This window comes from Sesamum indicum, linkage group LG7 (assembly GCF_026168435.1).
Source record: "Sesamum indicum cultivar Baizhima isolate 11 linkage group LG7, ASM2616843v1, whole genome shotgun sequence".
Lineage (NCBI taxonomy): Eukaryota > Viridiplantae > Streptophyta > Magnoliopsida > Lamiales > Pedaliaceae > Sesamum > Sesamum indicum.
In genome coordinates this window covers 10,349,590-10,369,786 of record NC_142663.1, presented here as the reverse complement: position 1 = coordinate 10,369,786, position 20,197 = coordinate 10,349,590, and the positions used below count along the sequence as shown (strand labels likewise).

Genomic DNA, 20,197 nt, shown 5'->3' with positions numbered 1-20,197 from the left:
CCTGTAAAGTCTTGTGTGGAAACAGAAGTTCCATTTAAGCAAATGTAATTGGAACAGAATTATGTTTAATAACTGTGTGGGGAAAAGATGGTGACATCCATAACACTACAAGGTTTCCTACCAGAGTGCATGTTTTAATTTACGGGAGAAAATGGCACTGAACTATATGATGCTAAACTAAATAAATGTTCGGTAGTGTGCTACAAGAATCAATAAAGAGCAGGGATCAAAATTCTGGGGTGATGAGACTCAAGCACTTGAGATCTGTGCCAATTGATGCAGATCCAGAGCTAGCTGATACCTTAGCCAGGGTTCTGGATAAGAAGGGAGGAGGAGCAGGAGCAATGACCATATTTTTTCCCTCGCAATTGTCCCAACACTGAGGAAGAAGCATGCATGTTTTTGTTTCGCTGTTGGTCGGTTGCTTCTGGTGCACCTTCTAGTAACAGCAGGAAAAACACCATCGATAGTAAATTGGTCCAAGCACAACTACCAGATGCCGGTTGATGATATCAAGTCATTAGGTGGGACAACTATTTCCTCGCTTTTGTTCTCAGGAGGATCTGGAAGGTTTTTCAGCACCTGTAATCGGCAACATTGTTTTCTCAGGAAACAACTCCAAAATCAATTTTAAAAGTAAAACAGTATAGAATGATAATCAGATCAACAAGAGCAACAATAACTGTCATACCTGATATAGGTACCAAGAGACATATGCATCAGTTGCAGCATAGTTTAATTGTTCCTGTGACAGAACTGCAACTTCCCAATTTCCAAGTCTGATTTTGTTTGGCTTAGGAAGCTACAAGATTCAAACTTAGCGTAGTTAGAATTCATTGTCTATTAGAAATGGAACACAAATTCGTTAGTAGCACAAGTCAGACCTATTAAAACTAAATGCAGTAGAGTACCTAATGATTAAGGACTTCCAAGTGATAGATGCAGCAAAGTGTGTCTACAATATATTGTTCACTGTTGCTGTATCTGAAAGCAAATACAGTTTCTTCCTAGACCAACAGCTTGGTTGATTAGTACTTAACAAGGAGCCTTGAAATCAAAGCAAAGTCGGAGCACAGAGTGCTTGAACTATCTTATACAGGAAGCATGCACAAACCAAACTATCAGAATGCAGGAGACATCAAGCAACCTACAACCTGTACGTCGTGCACAGCCATGCTGCAGTTCTTATGTGGCAGCCCCTGGCGCCTGTCTGCCAAGCTATGATGCAAACTGACCATCATGCTCGAGCAAGAGGCTCATGTCTGCTGCATCAGCACCAAAATTGGTATGGATAATGTTAGAATATTTATCAGGTTTTGTGCATATTTTTCTTATTTGTTTTGCATAGTTATCTTTGGTAGATTATTGCTTATTTGTATTTACCACTTAATTCCATCTCTATATATGGTGTGCCGACTAAACAAAACAATTTATGGTCTCAGACTAAAGATAATAGAGAGTGGAATGTTCAGTAATATACACAAGAATTTCGTCTCTTCCTGCAGATAAAGAGTTGAATCGCTCACATGCTGATAATCAAAAAGATTATAGCATTCAAGCCAAGTTTCTGTCCACCAAACATTTTGATTCTCCTCACCAGCCTTGGGTGGATGGACTTTAGAACAGCAGTATAAGACGGAGTCAAGTGATTTATGTTAGCATCAAATTATTTCAGAAATGAAAGGATTATACATTGGATAGGTTTCAAAGTTATTTAAGCTTTATAGTTAGAAATGGCTAAGGGAATGTGTGGTTTCCTAAATCTACACACATTTCATAAAAACAAAGGCGGGTTCCAAATGGGTCAATTTTGAGGGAACTTTCATGTCCAGCATAATGATCTAACGTTATTTAGACTAAAGATTAGAAATCAATATTAAGTTATTAACAAAAAAATACATCAAGCAAATAGGATTATTCTTATATTTTTCAGTCAGCGAACCAAGCACGAAATCGTATTGCGTGATACAGCAGTGCACCTATAGTTCCTAGTCAGTCATCCCTGTGCATGAATGATGTACCATACCAGCTCCTATCCCTCCTTCTTTGTGAACTAGAAATCTAGTCTGCAAGTGGATGAACTCCTGTTAGATCAAAATGAGCCTAAGACTATGTCATGTATAGATAATCATCTGTACTTTCACACATATTCAGGTCCATGTCTTCGATTGCACTCAAGGGGATTCATTCAATAAAAGATGAGATCACTAAAAGACCATAGCAGCAGGTAAGGAGAGGAAAAAATGCAAGTGTCCCATTCCTAATACATCCAAGTTACTTCGGAAAATGAAAGGAAATTGGAATATTTAAATATTAACAAATGTCGATAATAATCCAGAAGGATGTTCAATTACCTGTCTACAAGTGAGCATTTCAGTTAAAGTTGATAGACTCCACTTCTTGGGTTCTCCACCAAGCTTTCGGTTGGCCAGATCAGAAAGATCCTCCAAAGTCTTAATTGATACATTATAATCTTGCGAAACCTTGGCAGCATCATTTGCAATGGCCACACCCACCTAGCCATGTAAGAAGCAGACACTAGGGTTCAAATATGATAAAAAAAACTATGTAATCACATCAATCAATTTAAAGTTTCAGCGAATTTCTTCGGAATTACTAAATAACACCTTTAAAGATGTTTGGTCCTCAAGAAGACGTTGCAAACTCTTAGGTATTTGAGAATGAATAATGTGCAATACATAGCAACAACTATTTTCCCCACATATCTGCAAAACTGCAGCCTTCCCAGGTGCAACACCTACACAATTCAGCAATATCTCTTCATAAGCTAGCAAAATCCATTTTAGTCATGCTGTTGTAGGAAGCTAAAAGAATAGTATAAAAGCCCAACAGTGGATGGGAACAGTTGGTACCTAATAATTCACTTTTCTCTTAAGCATACACAAAAATGACTGCTAGCTTAGAAGTACAAGAATATTTCAAACTTAATCCTAGAGCATATAAAGGCAATAAACTCAATTCTTTCTCAAAATCTCAAATGAAAAAGACTTTAAATGATTTCCCATCCTCATACTATATTAATTTCATAAGAGTTCTGAAAGAATCATCAATTATCACCAGTATCTGGGAATAGCCTGGAAATTACACTCTTAAAACACAAGTTAAGAAAGCTGTGATATAGATTGTAGGATGTCTCGACTAGATGCAGATGAATTTAGTAAAATGTGTTGACAGATACCAGAGGCTACATGGTTATTACCGTATTCCCAAACAAGCAAGATAGCATCAAATTAAACATACTACAGGAACCGTTGCTGAGTATATTATTTAGGATGCTGCACCAACTCAGATTTAACATAAATAAAGTGCAACAGTTTGATCTTGATGTTAAAATGCAGGTCCAAGAAATTTTTTTTGACAAGATCAACTTCGAGATCTTGTACATCACCAGTAGTATAAATAATGCATAACTTTCACTAAACTCCAACGAAGGAAAAACAGGTAGGATTTCACTATCCAAGTGAAATTAAGGGAGTGGCACCAATGAAACTAGTTCGCATTGGCTGAAGTCCCTCCATGCATGCCCGATTGTGAAGTATAAAGGTTATAGAGGGAAAATGCAGAGACAACTGATTCTCACTAGAGCAGTCAGTAGAATGGTACATGATTAGGCTGCAGAACTGTCCATACAAGTTTCCTTGATGGCACCGAGTTGTAAGCTTCAACTCATGATTATAATCTCCCAAGTGGTAAGGTGCACTTTTGAAAGACAAAAAGATTTGATAATTTCCAATTTACCTTCATTCTTGTCTACATTTTCCATTTCAACTCATTTGTTATGTTACTATGATATACATTCCTTGTTATTTTTCAGTTTGGTCCCATTTATGTATTGGCTAAATTGAAGTTATCTCTTCAAAGTCAGGATTGTATGTTATTTTGAGCAGGAGTACAATTATTTTCCAGTTCAATCTCACTTACATAGTGATAAATTGAAGTTACCTCTTCTAAAAGTGGGTCTCCACTCAATATCCAGACCAAAGATGCATTGATCCTCCTTTCTTTTCTTAACTTCCACAAATTCTAGAAGCTCCTGAGCAGCTCTTTCCACCTCTTCTACAGTTCTGCTGTATACAGTGCGACCTCCAAATTTTATTTCTGGGCAGAAGAAAAGTTAAATGCCTTAATTTCCTGAATAAAAATAGAAGCTGAACAATAATGACATTTGCTTTGATAGAAAAGAAGGAAAACCAGTGCCCTAATTCTGCTGTATAATAACTAAATACTAATATACTTTATGCTTGCCCAGTGTTCTGTCTTCCCGTTCATTTTTTGTTTTACAATTCTTACCTTCTCTTCCAGAACTGTATGTCAACTTTACTTAAAATCTGCAAAAGGTAATTCAATTCTTATAATTGACTATCCAACATTTAGATCTATATATCTACTTTTTAAGTATCTGAAAATATATTTGATTATCTTAAGATCTTTGCTTGGGATCAAAGCAATTCTCATCCTTCCAACCAGGATATATCTTTTAATGCATAAAATATTGGAAAACCAAAATATGTCAACAATGCACTTCTGCTCTTGAGTGAGAGAAACCGCATAATGCACAAGCCACATTTAAGTGGAAATGTCACAAGAAAGGTACACATGCATATGCCTGCTCGACCTAACATGACAGCTATATCAATTAATAAAAAGAACTCAAAGTTGGAACAGAACCAGCTAGGAACTATTAAAAATTTAAAGCGAAATAACAAGAGAGAAGAAAGAAAATAAGATCATCTGAATTCAAGGAGAGCATAATCTATATAATTCATAAACGTAGTACGTTCCAAGAAATATACACCAATCCGTGCAATTCATTAGGCGTACCACTTCGCAACCGAAAGTTCAACATTCTAGTAAAATTCATAAGATGTATTATTTCCCAGGCAAAATGTACAACCAGACCAAACTTCAATCTGCTAACAGTAAGAAAATTCAAAAACATAATGCAGTTACTGAGTTACCTCGAAAAGGAGACATGTAAGAATTATTTCCGCTACGGTTAAAGCGATTTCTGGAGCAAGGTGAAAAAGATAAGGATGACCTGTTATTGTTCTGCTGTTGTTGGAAAACAAAGAGCGAATCGGGCAATCGGCGGCGTGTTTTGGGAGGAGAGTGAACGGATGAATTCTCCTCATCGGTGTAACTGAGAGCATGCCGCTTTGAAGGAGGCGCGGAGGCGGCCGCGGCGGCAAATGCGGAGTCAATGGCTCGGAGGTCTTCATCGGTGAGGGGATAATCCCAACCGGTATCTGAATTGGGAATTTCGCTTCCCATTTCTTTGCAATTTTTGGCGGGCGTCTCAGTCTATGGGCTTTGTACTATATTTTTGTTTGGGTAAATTACATCTAAAAGAAGGTTTGGGACAATTAAGAATTTTTTTTATTGTTTGAAAAAATTATAAATATTGTTTGGATAATTAATTTCATTTATTAGTGTTCGTCAGGTTTTTATCTATTTTTTGTACTGAATTTATCAAAATGATCTTATAATTTTTCAAATTTTTCATCCATTCCATTTGATTTTTCATATGTTTCTTTGTTAAAAAAAGCAATACAGTAAAAACAAAGTTGACAATTTTATATCTCAAATTACATAATTTCATCAAATATTAGGAGTATTCGTAATTATGTCAAACCTCAAAATAAGTCGTTGTAATTTACCAATTTCTTTTCCATTTTCTTGTTTTCTTTTCAACTAATCAGCAAGTATTGTATTTTTAAAAAAGGTAATTAAATAAAGCTATGACTTATTTTATTTAAAATATAAAAATAAATAAATTTAAAATATAAAGTAATTAAGAAATAGAAAAAAGCACAAAGGATATTAAATATAAGAATAAATTTACATTATTTTACTAACTAAAATTTATTTAGGAAAAAAAAATTAGTAAAACATTTGGATAAAAACAATCAATTATACACTTATCTAAATTTAAATAAAAAAAATAGATAATATCTTTTTACATTTTATTAGATATCAAAATAATTTAAATTATATTATTAATTAATTTATCCAAAAAAAAATGGTGATTCTTTTGAATAAAGATAAATAATCGGACATTTATCAAATTTAAATAAAAATAAAAAATATTTTATTATATGGCACGCAAAAATTAAAGAGGTATTTTATTATATAAAGATTTCGAAATACGAATATGTGATTTCTGATACTTTTTCAATGATACATATTGAGGATCATTTATTTACGTATAAAACAATTGAATTATTGATAAATATACGTGTAATATACAATTTTATTATATTATCTTATCGGTGTGTATAAAACCAACTAAGTACCCCATATTTTGAAATTTCATCAAAAGTGGACCAAAATTTTCCTATGCCTTGATTAAAGAAAAAATTGTGTTTTACCCCTTATTATAATCTACTTTAATGTTGATTTTTAATTTACACCCTAAACAGCTTATCCTCTTCACCAACGTTACTATCAGTACCAAAATCCTCATTATCCGAGCAGACTAGATGTGTAGGGCCCCCTTCGAGTACCACATGTATTTGTAATGGAACATAGTGATGCATGTTATGGGGACAACAGTTAAATGCCATGCATAGTTAAACAATAGGCACAAAAGATGCCGAATTGTCATTTCAGATCCCAATGCCCCTACAGCAGGATGTAGTGGGCCAAGTGGCTCATGAGGTTTGGTGACTCACGAATGATGCGAAGTATGTTATTAACACCTTGTCAAAATCTAAATATGATATGGATTACATCCGTCGTTATAGGTGGTCAGACCACAAAGATCACATTGCTAGTGAGGGCGACAATACCACTCGATTGTGTCACCCACATGAACCAACCGCGTCACTGTGACGGTTCGCAAGCATACACTTGAATATGTAATTATGCTTTCGTTGAATTGCATTTCATATGTTACATATAAAACTAAGGGATGACAAGAACATAAGTTTATGATGATTATGTGTGATTTCATATTATGACTATTGTGTGATGCCCCTGTGGTTTATTTGTAATTTAATTTCATTTATCGTTTTTTGAAAAATTTAATAGAAAAATATTTGAATAATTAACATATAGACATTTTTTAATTACTAATTTTGAATTGCTGAATAGAAAAACAATACATAATTGGTTATTGACATGATACAATTGATTTAACTCCGTAATATTTATTAAACTGAGGCATTAAAATAAACTAACTTTTGTTGTCCAAATGTGTTTTTACTAAAACACTTTTAAATAACTTATATTTGTTTGACAGTAATTTTCCTACATTCGGTATTTTAATTAAAGCAATAAAAAGGAGGGTTTTCCTATTTTTATGAATATTTGCATTAAAAATTCATAAATTTTAATTAGTTAATATTGGAATTTGTGGATCTTTGAAATTGAAGAAAGTGGAACACGAATTTGAAGACTTTTGGCTTCGCCTTAAATGTATACAATTTATTATTATTTTTTGTGTGTATTATTTTTTGCATTAGAAAATGTACTATTTTAACCATTTTAAATAAAATTTACTCTGAATGCCCTATAATTATATGCAATAATTTAGAATTTAAAAAAAAAGTTATAACATCAAAGTATTTAAATATTTCAACCAAATTATTATTGAAAGAATCTATTTAAATTTATCATTCAAATAGACGTCTAAAAAAATTCTGTACCCGTTACCTAATATGCATAAAATTATTTATTAAATATATAATTATTATTTATAAAATAAAGAAAAGAATGTGTGGATTATTTTTCATATAAATAATAAAAAAATAATATTACATATCAATTCACCTATACACGTACACAAATATAAATACTTATAAAAAAGACATAATGTGACGAAAAAAATGAATTTTGTCTCCCAACTAATAGAACCAAACATACAAAATCCCTCTGTGAGTTCAGTCTATACCGCCCTTTCCAGATTCTCCTTCAACCCCTCTTAAACCCTACTCTTTCCCTCTGTTTTTCCTGTTCTTCCCCTTCTTCTCAAGTGAGAAATGGCATTTCTGATCGAAATAAATATAATTAACCCTCCATAAATCAATCGCACAGTTAGTCTCATTCTATCTGTAGAAAATCAGCAAGAGAATTAGAAGAAATTCAATAAAAGGGGGGCAATAAAGATGAGTACTGTTGATAAAATGTTGATAAAGGGCATCCGGAGCTTCGACCCGGAAAACAAGAATGTCATCACCTTCTTCAAGCCTTTGACTCTCATCGTAGGCCCCAACGGCGCTGGAAAAACGGTAAAGTCAACCCCGTTTCTGTGTATCTGTGATGCATTTGCCACTAGAAGTTATAGGTTTCGTCATCTGTAAAGTGTTCAGTTGCAACTGCATGGTGCTGATATGCATTGTGCTTAGGAAGTGGTATTATCATTTGTTTAAGTAATCAGGGCCTTATAGCATCTTAGTTTGTGTTGTACTTGCGCAATCGAATCTACTCCATATGCCTTTTTCTCTTAGTATACAATGGCGTCGGCGTCATCTCCTGATGTATTGATAACTCCTCTGCATATAATCTGAACTGTTTCAGTCTCTCTTTTGTACGGAATCTGTGCATTTAAAAAATAGTACTAGTAACAGCCAAGGTATCATGTTTGGAGATACATATTATACATGAGAAGTGATAAATCTGTTCCTTTTGCTGATCCTAAGGATCAACAATCCTGTTGCTGATGCATCTTATGGTCAAAAAGCACACGACCTGCTTCATTTTGCTGGTTCTGAATATAATTGAAAATTTTACGGTTTCATCATTATGCATAAGAAATTTGTTCACGTGTTCTAGGGTATGCATAAATTTTGTTTATCATAGGATTCGAACATTTAGTGTTGCAATTTTACCTAAAAGCTGAACCTCATTTGTTTGCCTAAATCTCTGTCAGGCTGATACTGTCAGTTGCAAGCATCATCACTGTGTTGTATTATTGTACTTCTCAACACAGAAGACTTTGCTGTTTCTTTTTTATATTTTAGATAGACATGCACAGAGGTTTATGGTCCTTATAAAATCTATTGGAGTGTTATTGTCTCTTACGTAGTGCATGAAGAATGCATGCCTTGCTTATCTTTTGCAATATTGCTGTGAATGAATGAATACTTACATAGAAGTATTGTGTTTTTGTACATTGTAAGGAGCACTGTGGTGCAATGCAGTACTGTGTTGATTCTCTTTCCTATGAATCTAATAATGTAGCGATCCTAGTCTTCTTCATTGTTGGATGCACCCTGCTTCATTCCTTTTGCCTTTTTGTTTCTTATTTTTTTTACCTTGAGCATTTTCTATTGGAAAACTCATTTCAGGAGTCGACTAATGTACCGATATTATTATTTTGGCAGACTATAATTGAGTGCTTGAAAGTAGCCTGCACAGGTGAACTACCTCCAAATGCACGGTCTGGTCACAGCTTCATTCATGATCCTAAGGTCTTTACATTGTTTCTGACTCTATACGTGGCTAATTACTTAGCTATGAAGTGGGCATTTGTAATTATGGAAGTTTTGTTGACATTGTTGCTTTTAGGTGGCAGGAGAGACAGAGACAAAGGGGCAGATAAAGCTGAGGTTTAAGACAGCAACAAGAAAGGATGTGGTCTGCATAAGGTCATTTCAGCTCACCCAAAAGGCTACCAAGATGGAGTACAAGGCAATTGAGTCTGTACTCCAGACAATAAATCCCCAAACTGGAGAGGTACAAATCGCTAGTGCTAAAATAAATAACAAGAGGCACCATTCGGCATTTCCTTTTCTCTGTTTTCATTTTTCTTTCTGAATGTCACTATTTAGTAGATGTTACTATGTATGAAATTTTACTCAAATGTTTCTGGCTATTACATTGGTGAACACTGTGTAATTTAATGGATCTTGTGAATTTGGTTATGCTAGATTGTTTGTGTATTTAGGACTAGAAATTTTAATTATATAGGTGGATCTTGACTTTGTTGATTCTGCTGGTGCATTGCTTTTAATTACATGGTTCATGGGCTCTACTTGGTGCTGTGCAGATAATTTGATTAGTGGGCTTTCTGATTTTGTGCTTCTTGTTGAATTCTTTGAGAACCATAGAGGGTATGCCAGGTATTCCCTTGTTAAGCTTTATCTTTATTCAGCTTACCCCTTGAGAATAATCCTCTTAAGAAAAGAGGAGAAACTGGTTTCACAGTCTAATAGACAGCTGGAAACATAGGACTTATTAGGTGCAAAGTTTGTTTTTATCTTTTAGAGCTATTGAGGAACTCTTCCATGTATTTTGCATGTGCAACTAGGTAAACCGATCTTTCTTAGATTTGAAGTCAATTTTGCTGTGGCTGAAGATGTTATTGCATAATCAAGTTATGATGAAGAGAGGCTGGTGATAGAGTTATGGGCATTACAAACTTAAGTGTAACTGAGACATAACAGGACCTGCAGGAATGAAGTATCATTTGAGTTTAGGAGTTGACCACACTAAGGAGGGGAATAGAAGACATGAATCTTTCCAGTGACCGATTCGAGGTGAATTAGGTTTCAGTAGCATTTTTCAGTGTGGAGGTGAGGGGGAAGAGAGAGAAACCTGGTCATTTTGGTGGTCAATGGGAACATACAGAAAATTGGGCTCCATTACAAGTGCAAATCATTCGTACTGGGCAAGTGATGTTTTCATGGCTCTTATTTTTTTCTTCTTTTTCTTGTTCTTTCAGCAAATAATTATGTGATCAAACTAGTCAATTAATTCAAAATTCTCTTTTTCTTGTTAGGTGTTAGGTAGGAGTGAGGTAAGTGTGATTTCCCAACTTCAGGGGTGAACTATCATAGTATTGTAACTATGTTCACATAATATTTTGTTTATAGTTGTCCATCCTATCTCTGTGTGTTTCTTAAAATTTTGCCCTGTATGGTTTTCTTGTTTTTATACTGTGAATTTGAATGAATTAGCTGTGTATTCCTAGAGCTTCTACCAAATGTGAATTAGACTGGTAGGCCATGTTTGTGTTTTTGTTAGAAGACCGTGACTAAGAATAATTGAAGATCTAGTCTCATAAACTTTATTATATTTCCAAGTGACAGAAAGTTTGCCTAAGCTACCGATGTGCTGATATGGACCGAGAAATTCCTGCGTTGATGGGGGTATCTAAGGCTATTCTGGAGAATGTTATATTTGTTCATCAGGATGAGGCAAACTGGCCGTTGCAAGATCCATCAACGTTGAAAAAGAAGTTTGATGATATCTTCTCTGCAACTAGGTATGTGGTGGTCTCTGAGAATCGAACGACCTTATATTTGAGATTTTATGCTTTACTTTTCTTTGTCCCTTTTCAGGTTCTTAATTATGTTTTCTTGCTAGGGTCTTGATAGAAGTATGACATCATCATTTTTCTAATGCATATTATCGATATCTTATGCAGAAAGGGACAAAAGAAAATGAGAAGAGTATGTAGGAAAAAATTATCACATTGCAACATTAAATTGAGAAAATCCTGAAAACAAGTTAACTTTCCCTCTATTGATAGGAGTGGGAAAAGAAAATTTACATACCCGACCTGGATTCATTAGGATAAGGCTCTTTTTTTAGCTTAGCTGAGCTATGTCTGTATATTAAAGAGTGAAGCCTAAGTATCTCTTTCCTTCGGTTGTGTCTTAGTTGCATATAGCTTGAACAACCTATTGGCTGTTGGATAAACGTTTCTATGAATATTGAATATACCTGTAGGACATTTTCAATCCAGAACCTCTCAACAATTAGTTTGATATATTTTTAGAGTAATAATTCCATGCTTGAATGTTTCCATCTGATATATAATGGAGTTTTTAAGTCAGATGAAAAGAGTGAATCTTCCAACTATCAAATTTATACAGGATTCTGAAATCTTTGGTTACAAATACTTTGAATTTCACCGCATATTTTGGAAAGAAATGTCTGTAGGCATAAGTAGATGGGCATTATATTGCAAATGAAGGGAGCATCGTCCATGAAATTGTTTTCGACTTACACATATCTTGATAGTGGATAATTGTTGATATTTCACATACTTTTAGTGAATTGTTAAGTGAAGTGAAGCTCAAGATCCAGAATAACAAGTTGAAAGCTTGTGAAGTGAAAGCCGCTTCCTCTTATTTCTATAACAGCAATGATCTCTAGTTTTGTAATCCAAAGCCCAGCAGGTAGACTGAAGAATCTTGCACAGAAAATAATATCAATAATCATTATGGACTCATTTGGAATTGTTGATTACGTGTGGTAGACAATTATATCACACTGCATCAGGTGCTTCAAGGATATAGGTCTGATAGATGGCCATGACCTAATCTAAGCCCATGTTCTCTGATTACCTAATCATTTGTCCCAGCAGCTAAGATAATATGAAAGTGACTCTGCACCCCTCAAATTGAGAACAGAGTTTCATGTTTTCAACATCAAAATTATCTCCAACCAACTTGTACTTTTCTTGATACAAGAGGATATGGTGGAGGTGAGTTTTGTGGGAGATAAGAGGTGTGTCTATATTGTGAAATTGAGGACTCAGTTACTCAATCTGATGTTTGATGTGTGGAATATTGCAAAATGGTGGAGGCTGTGGATGTAGCCATGGGGATGATGGTGGTTGACTCAGAAAAGAGGGAAGAGGGGGAGAATTAAAGGGACTGAAGGAAAAATAAAAGAAAGACGAATAAACTCCTTCCCTGGCAATTTTTCTTCAGCAATTACCTAAGATATCCTTAGTCCTGGTACTTCTCTGGCAAATCCAAGAAAGGGATATCCTGCACTCATACCAAAAGAAAAGTCATTAGTTGCCTTTAAATCCTTTAAGAAGACAATGTTACTCCATTTTATGGTTGCAAGTTTGTGCATGGTTTTTCTATTTATACATTTCTATTTCTTTTAATATTTGCTTGTAGTTCTTACTAAATGTTTATGTGCCATGCCCATTATTTTCAAGGTATACAAAGGCATTAGAGGTTATCAAGAAGCTTCACAAGGATCAGGGACAGGAGATAAAGGCATACAAGCTGAAAATGGAGCATTTACAGACACTGAAAGATGCTGCTTTTAAGGTTTTTATTGATGACCTGGTGTATTACTTAATGAATAGTTAAAATATGATCCTTTTATCATCTAAGATGCCATCTCTAGGAGATAGTTACTGCAGCAAAGCAGTCCGTTTCTCTTTTTGTGTTGAGCTACTTATCGAGATCTCCTCATGATTTTGATTTGTTCACTCTTTTTTCCTTTTCCTTTCCCTGAGTGAATAAACTTTATGGATAGATTTTGATCAGGAAATTTCAGCTGGTGCCACAATGATCAGTGTAACTGATGTTCTCAACATGACTGGTCCAGCTGGTTCACTGGACCTTTGGCCTGAGTTGTCTGCTTTGTCACAAAAGCAATAGGGTCGAAAGGAGGCAGAACCAGTTTGTGACTCACCGACTCAGTAACTGAAGGTTTTGGGTTTCTAGTTCTTTTTTAGGATGGAATGCAGATGGTGATCCTGTTTATTTTTCCTCATGGCCATACCTTTTTCTATTCAAATCAGTGAGAAGGGATGTTGTAAGTGAGATCTGTACTCCAACATACCTATAACGGCCCAAGCCTTCAATCTTTAGCCTTTCTTCATTTTGGCATAAAAGGGCACAATTGCCTACTTCTACCTCCACTTGGACATTATTTTTGTCCTTAGTCAGGCACTAGAAGTAGCTACACAGTCTGATGTTCTGATTTTACAGGATGATGCCATGATTATTGTGTTGAAGGGAGAATTTTGTCTGTAATCTGCTTTGATGTCACATGCCCGTTTGGATTTTTGAAATGGTTTTTTATTATTTATACTCAGTATCCTACTTTCTTTTTATTTGTAGATTATGACTATGTAGTTTGTGTAAGAAAGGATTAGAATTTCCTTTTTAGGGAGGTGGGTGGGAGTGGGTTAACATTAAGATGTTTTTAGATATTGAATTCAATACTGATGTTGAAGTGATAGAACGCCATTTTTGCATAATACCAGTTGAACTAATGATCAAAGGTGATGAATCCAGTCTTTTTTCAGAATATTGAATGCAATAGAGTCTTGCTATATTTCTACCATATTGTGATCTTGCACATGTAGAGTCAATGGATTGAACTTGAAGAATCTAAGATCTAATTTTACAAAGTTAACCAAACTATCTGTCAAACCCACGTCTGCTTCATTGCCTGGAGCCATCACCAATCATCACTCAAATTTAATGGCTGATCAATTAATATCTATTAGCTTTATTGGATATCCATGAACATTTTCACAATCCATCCAAATGAGAGAGCATCAGATGGATATGGAGGAACTTTCCTGAATTTTGCCATTTCTAATATAAATTTTCTATGTGAAGTATTAATCGTTATTTTAGTATTCCTCCTTTATCCAAGAAGTTTTTCGGACTGTAAGTATTTCATACTAGCTGTGCTCTCTTTATTTTCCCTGGTCAATATTGGAATTCGAAACATCTATGTAACTAAGTGCACTTTATCCAAATTTAATGGGTGGGTTTTAGGAATTAAGTACACCTAACTCTGATGCCTAGACTCAGAGAAAAAATTATTCTGGTTGCTCAAGTAGAAGAAGTATACAACTTCATTTTGTGATAAATCTGCTGGCATATGTTCAACAAAATATTCTTGCATTTTTCCTTTGCTTAAGTCTCGTACACTGTTGCCATACAAACTAATTGTTAGAAGATTATTTCTTGTGTGCCTCTTCCCAATATATTCTGTTCAACCAGGATAGAAAGAATAGGATGTCTGGATAATATCTGGCTTCTTCAAGGATGTAATTAGAAAGGGAAAAGTTTGTTTGTTGTGTTTCAATTGAGTTCTTATAGGTTGCGCAAAACTTATAGCCCCTAGAACTTTATTATAGCTTCTCCCTTAGTTATTCTTTAGTTTTGTGAAAAATCATTATCTGAGTGGAAGTTTCTAGTGACGATTGGACCTTCTGGATTGCTTTATATTGGAAAGATCCTAGTTTGGCACTTGTTTGAGGAAGGACTTGGGATCAGCTGACAGGAGCCATATCTTCACAATATAGGATTGAGGCAGGCTAGCATGTGGAAAGATATGGACAGCACAACTGTGACCTCCATTTCTTGCTCTATAAGGGTGTTCATAGGATAACAGGACAATTTTATTATGGTGAAAAAAAAGTTCATACTGGACTTCTTTTAGGCATTTGTTTATTAAATAAAAAATACTAGGCAAACTGGAAATAATGCGAACCTGAAGAAGGCTATCTTTTGCATAGTTAACACTCCCATTAAATAGTGAGAGAGTTTAATAACACAAGCAGTCTATCCTTGTAATTGTGCTTTCTATTAATGTGAGATTGAACTCAGTTTAAAGATGGTGAACCATAGCATGCATTAACACATAAAGAAATGTACCATCCTGGACCATTATATACTTAGATACTTGCTATAAATTCTAAAAACTACGTCTCATTGTTATTGTATAACTCACAGCTCGTTATGCATATAACATTAGCCACCTGCTGGTGGTCTCTATCGAGGAATTATGCTACAGAACTAGATTAACTGGAGGACAACTCATTGTTTCATTCCATGAATAAGACTTTGGACATGGAACAATGCCGTGATTTTCTTCTAATCTTAGTATATTCTGAAACCTTTCAAGACAATTCCCACTGTATCTTTCCTTATTATGATTTTTGATGAGAAGACTTCTCAGGAAAACTAATTCGTAGTGTTGGTTTCATTCAGCTCCGGCAAAGCATTGTGCAAGATCAAGAAAAAACAGAAACATTAAACTCCCAAATCCAGGAGCTTGACATAAAAATTCAGGATATGGACAGGGAGATTAATCAAACTGAATTGGTGTTGAAAGACCTACAGAAATTACAAAGTCAGATAGCTACAAAGTCGGGGGAAAGAAAATCCAAGTTTGAGGAACTGCAGAAGCGTTATGCAGCACTTGCTGAGGAAAATGAAGGTCTTTCTAATCTTGTTTCTTTTTCTTTCTTTGGTTATACGTTCTGATTTTCTTATCCTCGGAATCAGCTTGTAAATCTCTTTACTTCTTAATATGTTTTTTCTTAGACACTGATGAAGAACTCAATGAGTGGAAATCCAAGTTTGATGAAAGGATTGCAATTCTAGAATCCAAAATTAGCAAGTTGTTGAGGGAAAAGGCAGATATAGAGGATAAAAGTCGAGTTCTTGCAGATGTGATTGGAAAAAATACAACGGAAATTGCCAAACTTCAAGCTTCTGCAGAAGTACTTCTCCTTGTTTGCTTTGATAGTATTTTGGACTATGATTCATTGATTCTCATTCTTGTTGATTATCTACTTCCTTTATTTTTTCTTATAGGCTCATATGACCGTGAAGAATGAAAGGGACTTGAACATTAAAAGCTTATTTCAAAAGCACAATTTAGGTCCTCTTCCAAGTGGCCCCTTTAGTGATGAAGTTGCTTTAGACCTTACCCAACAAATTCAATCAAAGTTGAAGGACCTTAACAAGGACTTGCAAGAAAAGAAGGTGCTATTTCTTTCCGAAGCTTCCAATTGTGTATTTTAAGTAATTTCTTTCTTCTGCCAATTTGTGACAGCCTATACTCAACTTCGTTATATAGCCTTTAATTTAATGTGAGTATGACTTTAAGAACAAAGAAGGCAGCTTTGTCTTTCAAGTTTCACAATGATCCAATTAGCCATTATTGCATTTTCCTTGAGTTTTGAAGTTGATGTGATTTCTGCACTGCAAATGGACTCATTTATGACAGATCTATGAATTGATAAATTATCCTCTTATGCACATATTCATATACCTACTCACTTAGGTACTACAAAAGAATTTTCTTCAAATGTTGATCTTAACATATTCAAGAATCCTCCTTATATACATATATTTTTCGAGAGACACTCTTGGTTAATATGTGTTGATTCTACCCTTGAGCATGGTTGCTCCATAAAGATAGTCTCACTTAATTCACTATAGTGGAAGACATCTTTTACATCCATCTGATACATACACAAATCTTGATGAATACCCAAGCAGAACAAAATGCAAATGGATATTGAGACGAGCAACATGAGAAAATGTCTCAAAGTAGCCAACATCATAAGTTTGTGTGGTCCCCTTAGCAAACTTAACATGCCTTATACTATTCGGTTGTCCCATTAGCATGGTACGTAGCTGCGAACCACCAAGAAACTATATCTGCATTAGCCGGAACAGCTTCAAGTTCCCAAGTTTCTTGAGAAATAAGAGAGACATCTAATCATCCATTGCTAACTTTCACTCAAGATGCTGTACTGCCTCATTGTAAGACTTGTGAACAAAAATGGTGGAGAGCGAATTGGAATATGTGCGGAAAGAGAGACTGTGGTGGTCAGAAGAAAGAGAATTAGCTAAAAGATACATAGTACAGGATCGTTTACCTCTGCGAAGAGCAATAGGAAGATCACTATCAGAGTTTGAAGGGAGATACAAAGCAGGAGCTGTAGGAAGATCCAGTGGATAAGCAGAACCATCAAGGAAGGTGGACAACACCTGTTGAAAATGAGGACACTTGAAGACGGTGAGTAGGAAGGAGTAGAGAAGACGTAATAGACACAGGCACAGAGTCGAAAGAAGCTTCAGAGAGACTATTCTTTGAGTAATAAGGAGTAGACTCCAGAAAGGTAACATCAATAGAAGTGAATAACTAACTAGATACTGGATCTTAGCAAGGATATCCTATCTGTGTACAAGCATACCCTCGAAAGATGCACTTCATATCAGAATCAGGGGTGAAAGCATGAAGAGAAACATATGCAATCAAAAGTTTCGAGGAGGTACAGGAATTCTAGGTTGACTAGGAAACAAATAGGAACACGGAATATCTCCTTGTAGGAGGTCAGAGGATGTTCAGTTTATAAGAGAACAGGCAATATGAACAACATCCCCCTAAAAATAACTTAGGAATATTCATGTGAGCCATAAATATAAGGGGCAACATCGAGAAGATCATGATGTTTACGCTCTCAGATGCGTGAGGACACGAGGTTGGGTGTAAAATGCCATGTTATGCACATAATGTCAAAAAGAAGTGATTCTATGAGGAAATTGAGATAGTAAATAAATCCAAGGATCCTAGGATAATCATCAATTATAAAGTATCTAAAACCAAAAATGGGGCCAATATACTAGAGTTGTGACATACTGCAAGTCTGCAAAATGCGCGTAAGCATTCTGTTATTTATTAATTGACTAAGATGCTATAACAATGGCATATTCCCAAGGATATTCTGAGCATGCAGAGAGAACATCATGGCTTGGGTTTTTGTGGTGATGAGAATTGTCTCTGATGGTTTGTTGTATCAGAAATCAAACGAAGTGGAACTTAAGGCAACATTTGATCACTACATGCATGCAAATGACCGATGGAAAGAAATTGAGGCCCAGAAGGAGGCTAAGGCAGAAATGAAGGTATGTTTTTGAGATGGTTGCTGCCCTGCTCTCCTTGCCATTCTTTTGTTATGCTTAATTCTTTATGATTCTAACACAGGCTGGCATTTTAAAACGTATTCAAGATAAGGAGATTGAACGTGATTCATTTGAAGGTCAGATTGCTGACGTTGATGTTGCTATGCTTGACGAGAGAGAAAGGAACCTGGTAATTGCACCATGCTTCAATGTTTGTAAATTGCCTTTTATCTTTTGGCACAGAACTTACATTCTCATACGAGTCATGCAGCAAGTTGAGGTGGAAAGGAAAGCTAATCAACTTTCTATGAGGGAATTTGATTTGACTATAAGGCAAAAGCGGCGCGAAATATTTACAATGGGTCAAGAAATCGAGGCTCTTAGTCAGGAAAGAGATGCCATGAATGCTGATTCCCATGACAGGGTTGTGCTCTCTCTTAAAAAAGCAGAGTTGGAAAACCATAAAAAGAAACATAGAAGAATGCAAGTGTCTTTTAATTTAAGTTTGTGCTGCCTCATTTTCAAACAACTGTATTTCCTGTACAAAAGGCTGTTGGGTCAAAACTGAATTCCTCTTCAATATTATCCAGAGTGGAGGAATGCAAGGAGCGGATTAGGGGGGTGCTGAAGGGTAGGCTTCCGCCTGACAAGGACTTGAAGGATGAAATTATCAAGGTCCAAAGGTTGTTACTTTTCTTTTTCCATTTTACCATTTCCCCGGGTGGGTTGGATTACCAAAGTAATGCTTTTTATGTGCTTTCACTAGAATCTACTTCTTCATGGTCACTTTTGGAGCAATCTCAAAAGCACTATTCTGATTTACTTTCTCCAATGGGATTTTTTGTTGGTCATTCAAATATATCATTCAATTATCTTAGCAAGCTCAAACGTCTGCTGAATGCAAGTCTCAAGTTTACAGGTTTTTATCTATTGGCTCCTTTACGAATTGAAAACGTATTTTGCAACTTTATGAGGCTTGACAGTCTTCAATCTGCAAATCAATATGTATATTATATCATACTATTGTGTAGGTGTGGATTGTTCTCTCTGTGCTTTCTTTTCTTCAGTATCTCTTATTTTCTTTCTTTTCCTGATTTTAACTGATGGGGATAGTTAAAAAGTGAAATACTCTGGGAATAACAGAGGGGGATTGCCATTTCATACTAGTTGTTTTGGGATAACTGACTGGTGACATCCTGGGAAGATTTGTCTTCCTTTCCATATTGACTGATAGTCTCTAACTTGATTTTTTGGTTTAGAATGTCTACTCTGTTGAAGTTATCAATTCCTTTTGCGAGATGTTTCAAATCACACCTCCACTGGCAATTGGGTAGAGTTAATATCTTAAGTATCAGCTTGTTTTGCTTATTCTATGTCGCTTGATGGCTGTTTTGGAGTCTGTTTGTGCTTTGCATACATACATAAACTTGTGGAAAGAAAAATACAATGTCTCTTGCTCCATTGTCATTTCTAGATTGTTTCATTGTTTGCCCAAATTTGCATGTCATTTACTTCCCCCTGAATAAAGAAGCTATAATGCACTAAGACTCCAAACATTATCCATGCTGTGTTCAATGCGCATCAAACACCTTGTCTGGTATGAGTCATTTCTCAAATGTTTAGTGCCAATAAATTAAACAAAAACTAAAAGATTCCAATACTTCCGACGATGTATCAAATGATTATTGACGTGCTTGACAGGTTTCAGAATTGGGGAGTCTTAACATAATATCATATACTTTTAGGAAGTATGCAAGGAA

General features: G+C 35.3%; 2 protein-coding genes across 13 annotated transcripts in view; one reads left to right on the top strand and one right to left on the bottom strand.

The window, feature by feature from the left end:
- Positions 1-48: 48 nt before the first annotated feature.
- LOC105166529 (3'-5' exonuclease) lies at positions 49-5,358 on the bottom strand. 8 transcript variants are annotated; one of them, XR_016066511.1, is made up of 9 exons: positions 4,980-5,358; positions 3,964-4,119; positions 2,628-2,758; positions 2,355-2,516; positions 1,980-2,066; positions 1,155-1,262; positions 912-1,003; positions 692-802; positions 556-582 (listed from the first exon to the last, which is right to left on the bottom strand). XR_016066511.1 is itself a non-coding variant. In XM_011085912.3 (6 exons), the coding sequence occupies exons 1-6, from the start codon at positions 5,290-5,292 to the stop codon at positions 490-492; spliced, it is 966 nt and encodes a 321-aa protein (XP_011084214.1). In that variant the 5' UTR covers positions 5,293-5,355; the 3' UTR covers positions 49-489. The 8 variants fall into 8 exon arrangements, 4 of the variants coding, with proteins under 4 accessions (XP_011084214.1, XP_011084216.1, XP_020550898.1 ...); XR_016066510.1 differs by having other exon boundaries at positions 912-1,265; XR_016066509.1 differs by having other exon boundaries at positions 912-1,262.
- Positions 5,359-7,886: 2,528 nt separating this feature from the next.
- RAD50 (DNA repair-recombination protein (RAD50)) overlaps positions 7,887-20,197 on the top strand; it is a 28,364-nt gene continuing 16,053 nt past the window's right edge. The window contains exons 1-12 of one of the 5 annotated variants that reach the window (XR_016066365.1): positions 7,887-8,249; positions 9,345-9,431; positions 9,529-9,696; positions 11,052-11,227; positions 12,923-13,037; positions 15,729-15,957; positions 16,065-16,243; positions 16,338-16,508; positions 18,336-18,440; positions 18,520-18,627; positions 18,709-18,920; positions 19,028-19,120. Coding sequence is in view for 4 of the 5 variants with exons in the window: in XM_011085915.3 (XP_011084217.1) it covers positions 8,127-8,249; positions 9,345-9,431; positions 9,529-9,696; positions 11,052-11,227; positions 12,923-13,037; positions 15,729-15,957; positions 16,065-16,243; positions 16,338-16,508; positions 18,336-18,440; positions 18,520-18,627; positions 18,709-18,920; positions 19,028-19,120 (1,766 nt within the window). In the remaining variant the exon portion in view is untranslated. Of the gene's footprint in view, positions 8,250-9,344; positions 9,432-9,528; positions 9,697-10,009; positions 10,083-11,045; positions 11,228-12,922; positions 13,038-15,728; positions 15,958-16,064; positions 16,244-16,337; positions 16,509-18,335; positions 18,441-18,519; positions 18,628-18,708; positions 18,921-19,027; positions 19,121-20,197 lie in introns of those variants that run through there. The other 4 variants (XM_011085915.3, XM_088882503.1, XM_088882504.1 and 1 more) reach the window with 4 other exon arrangements.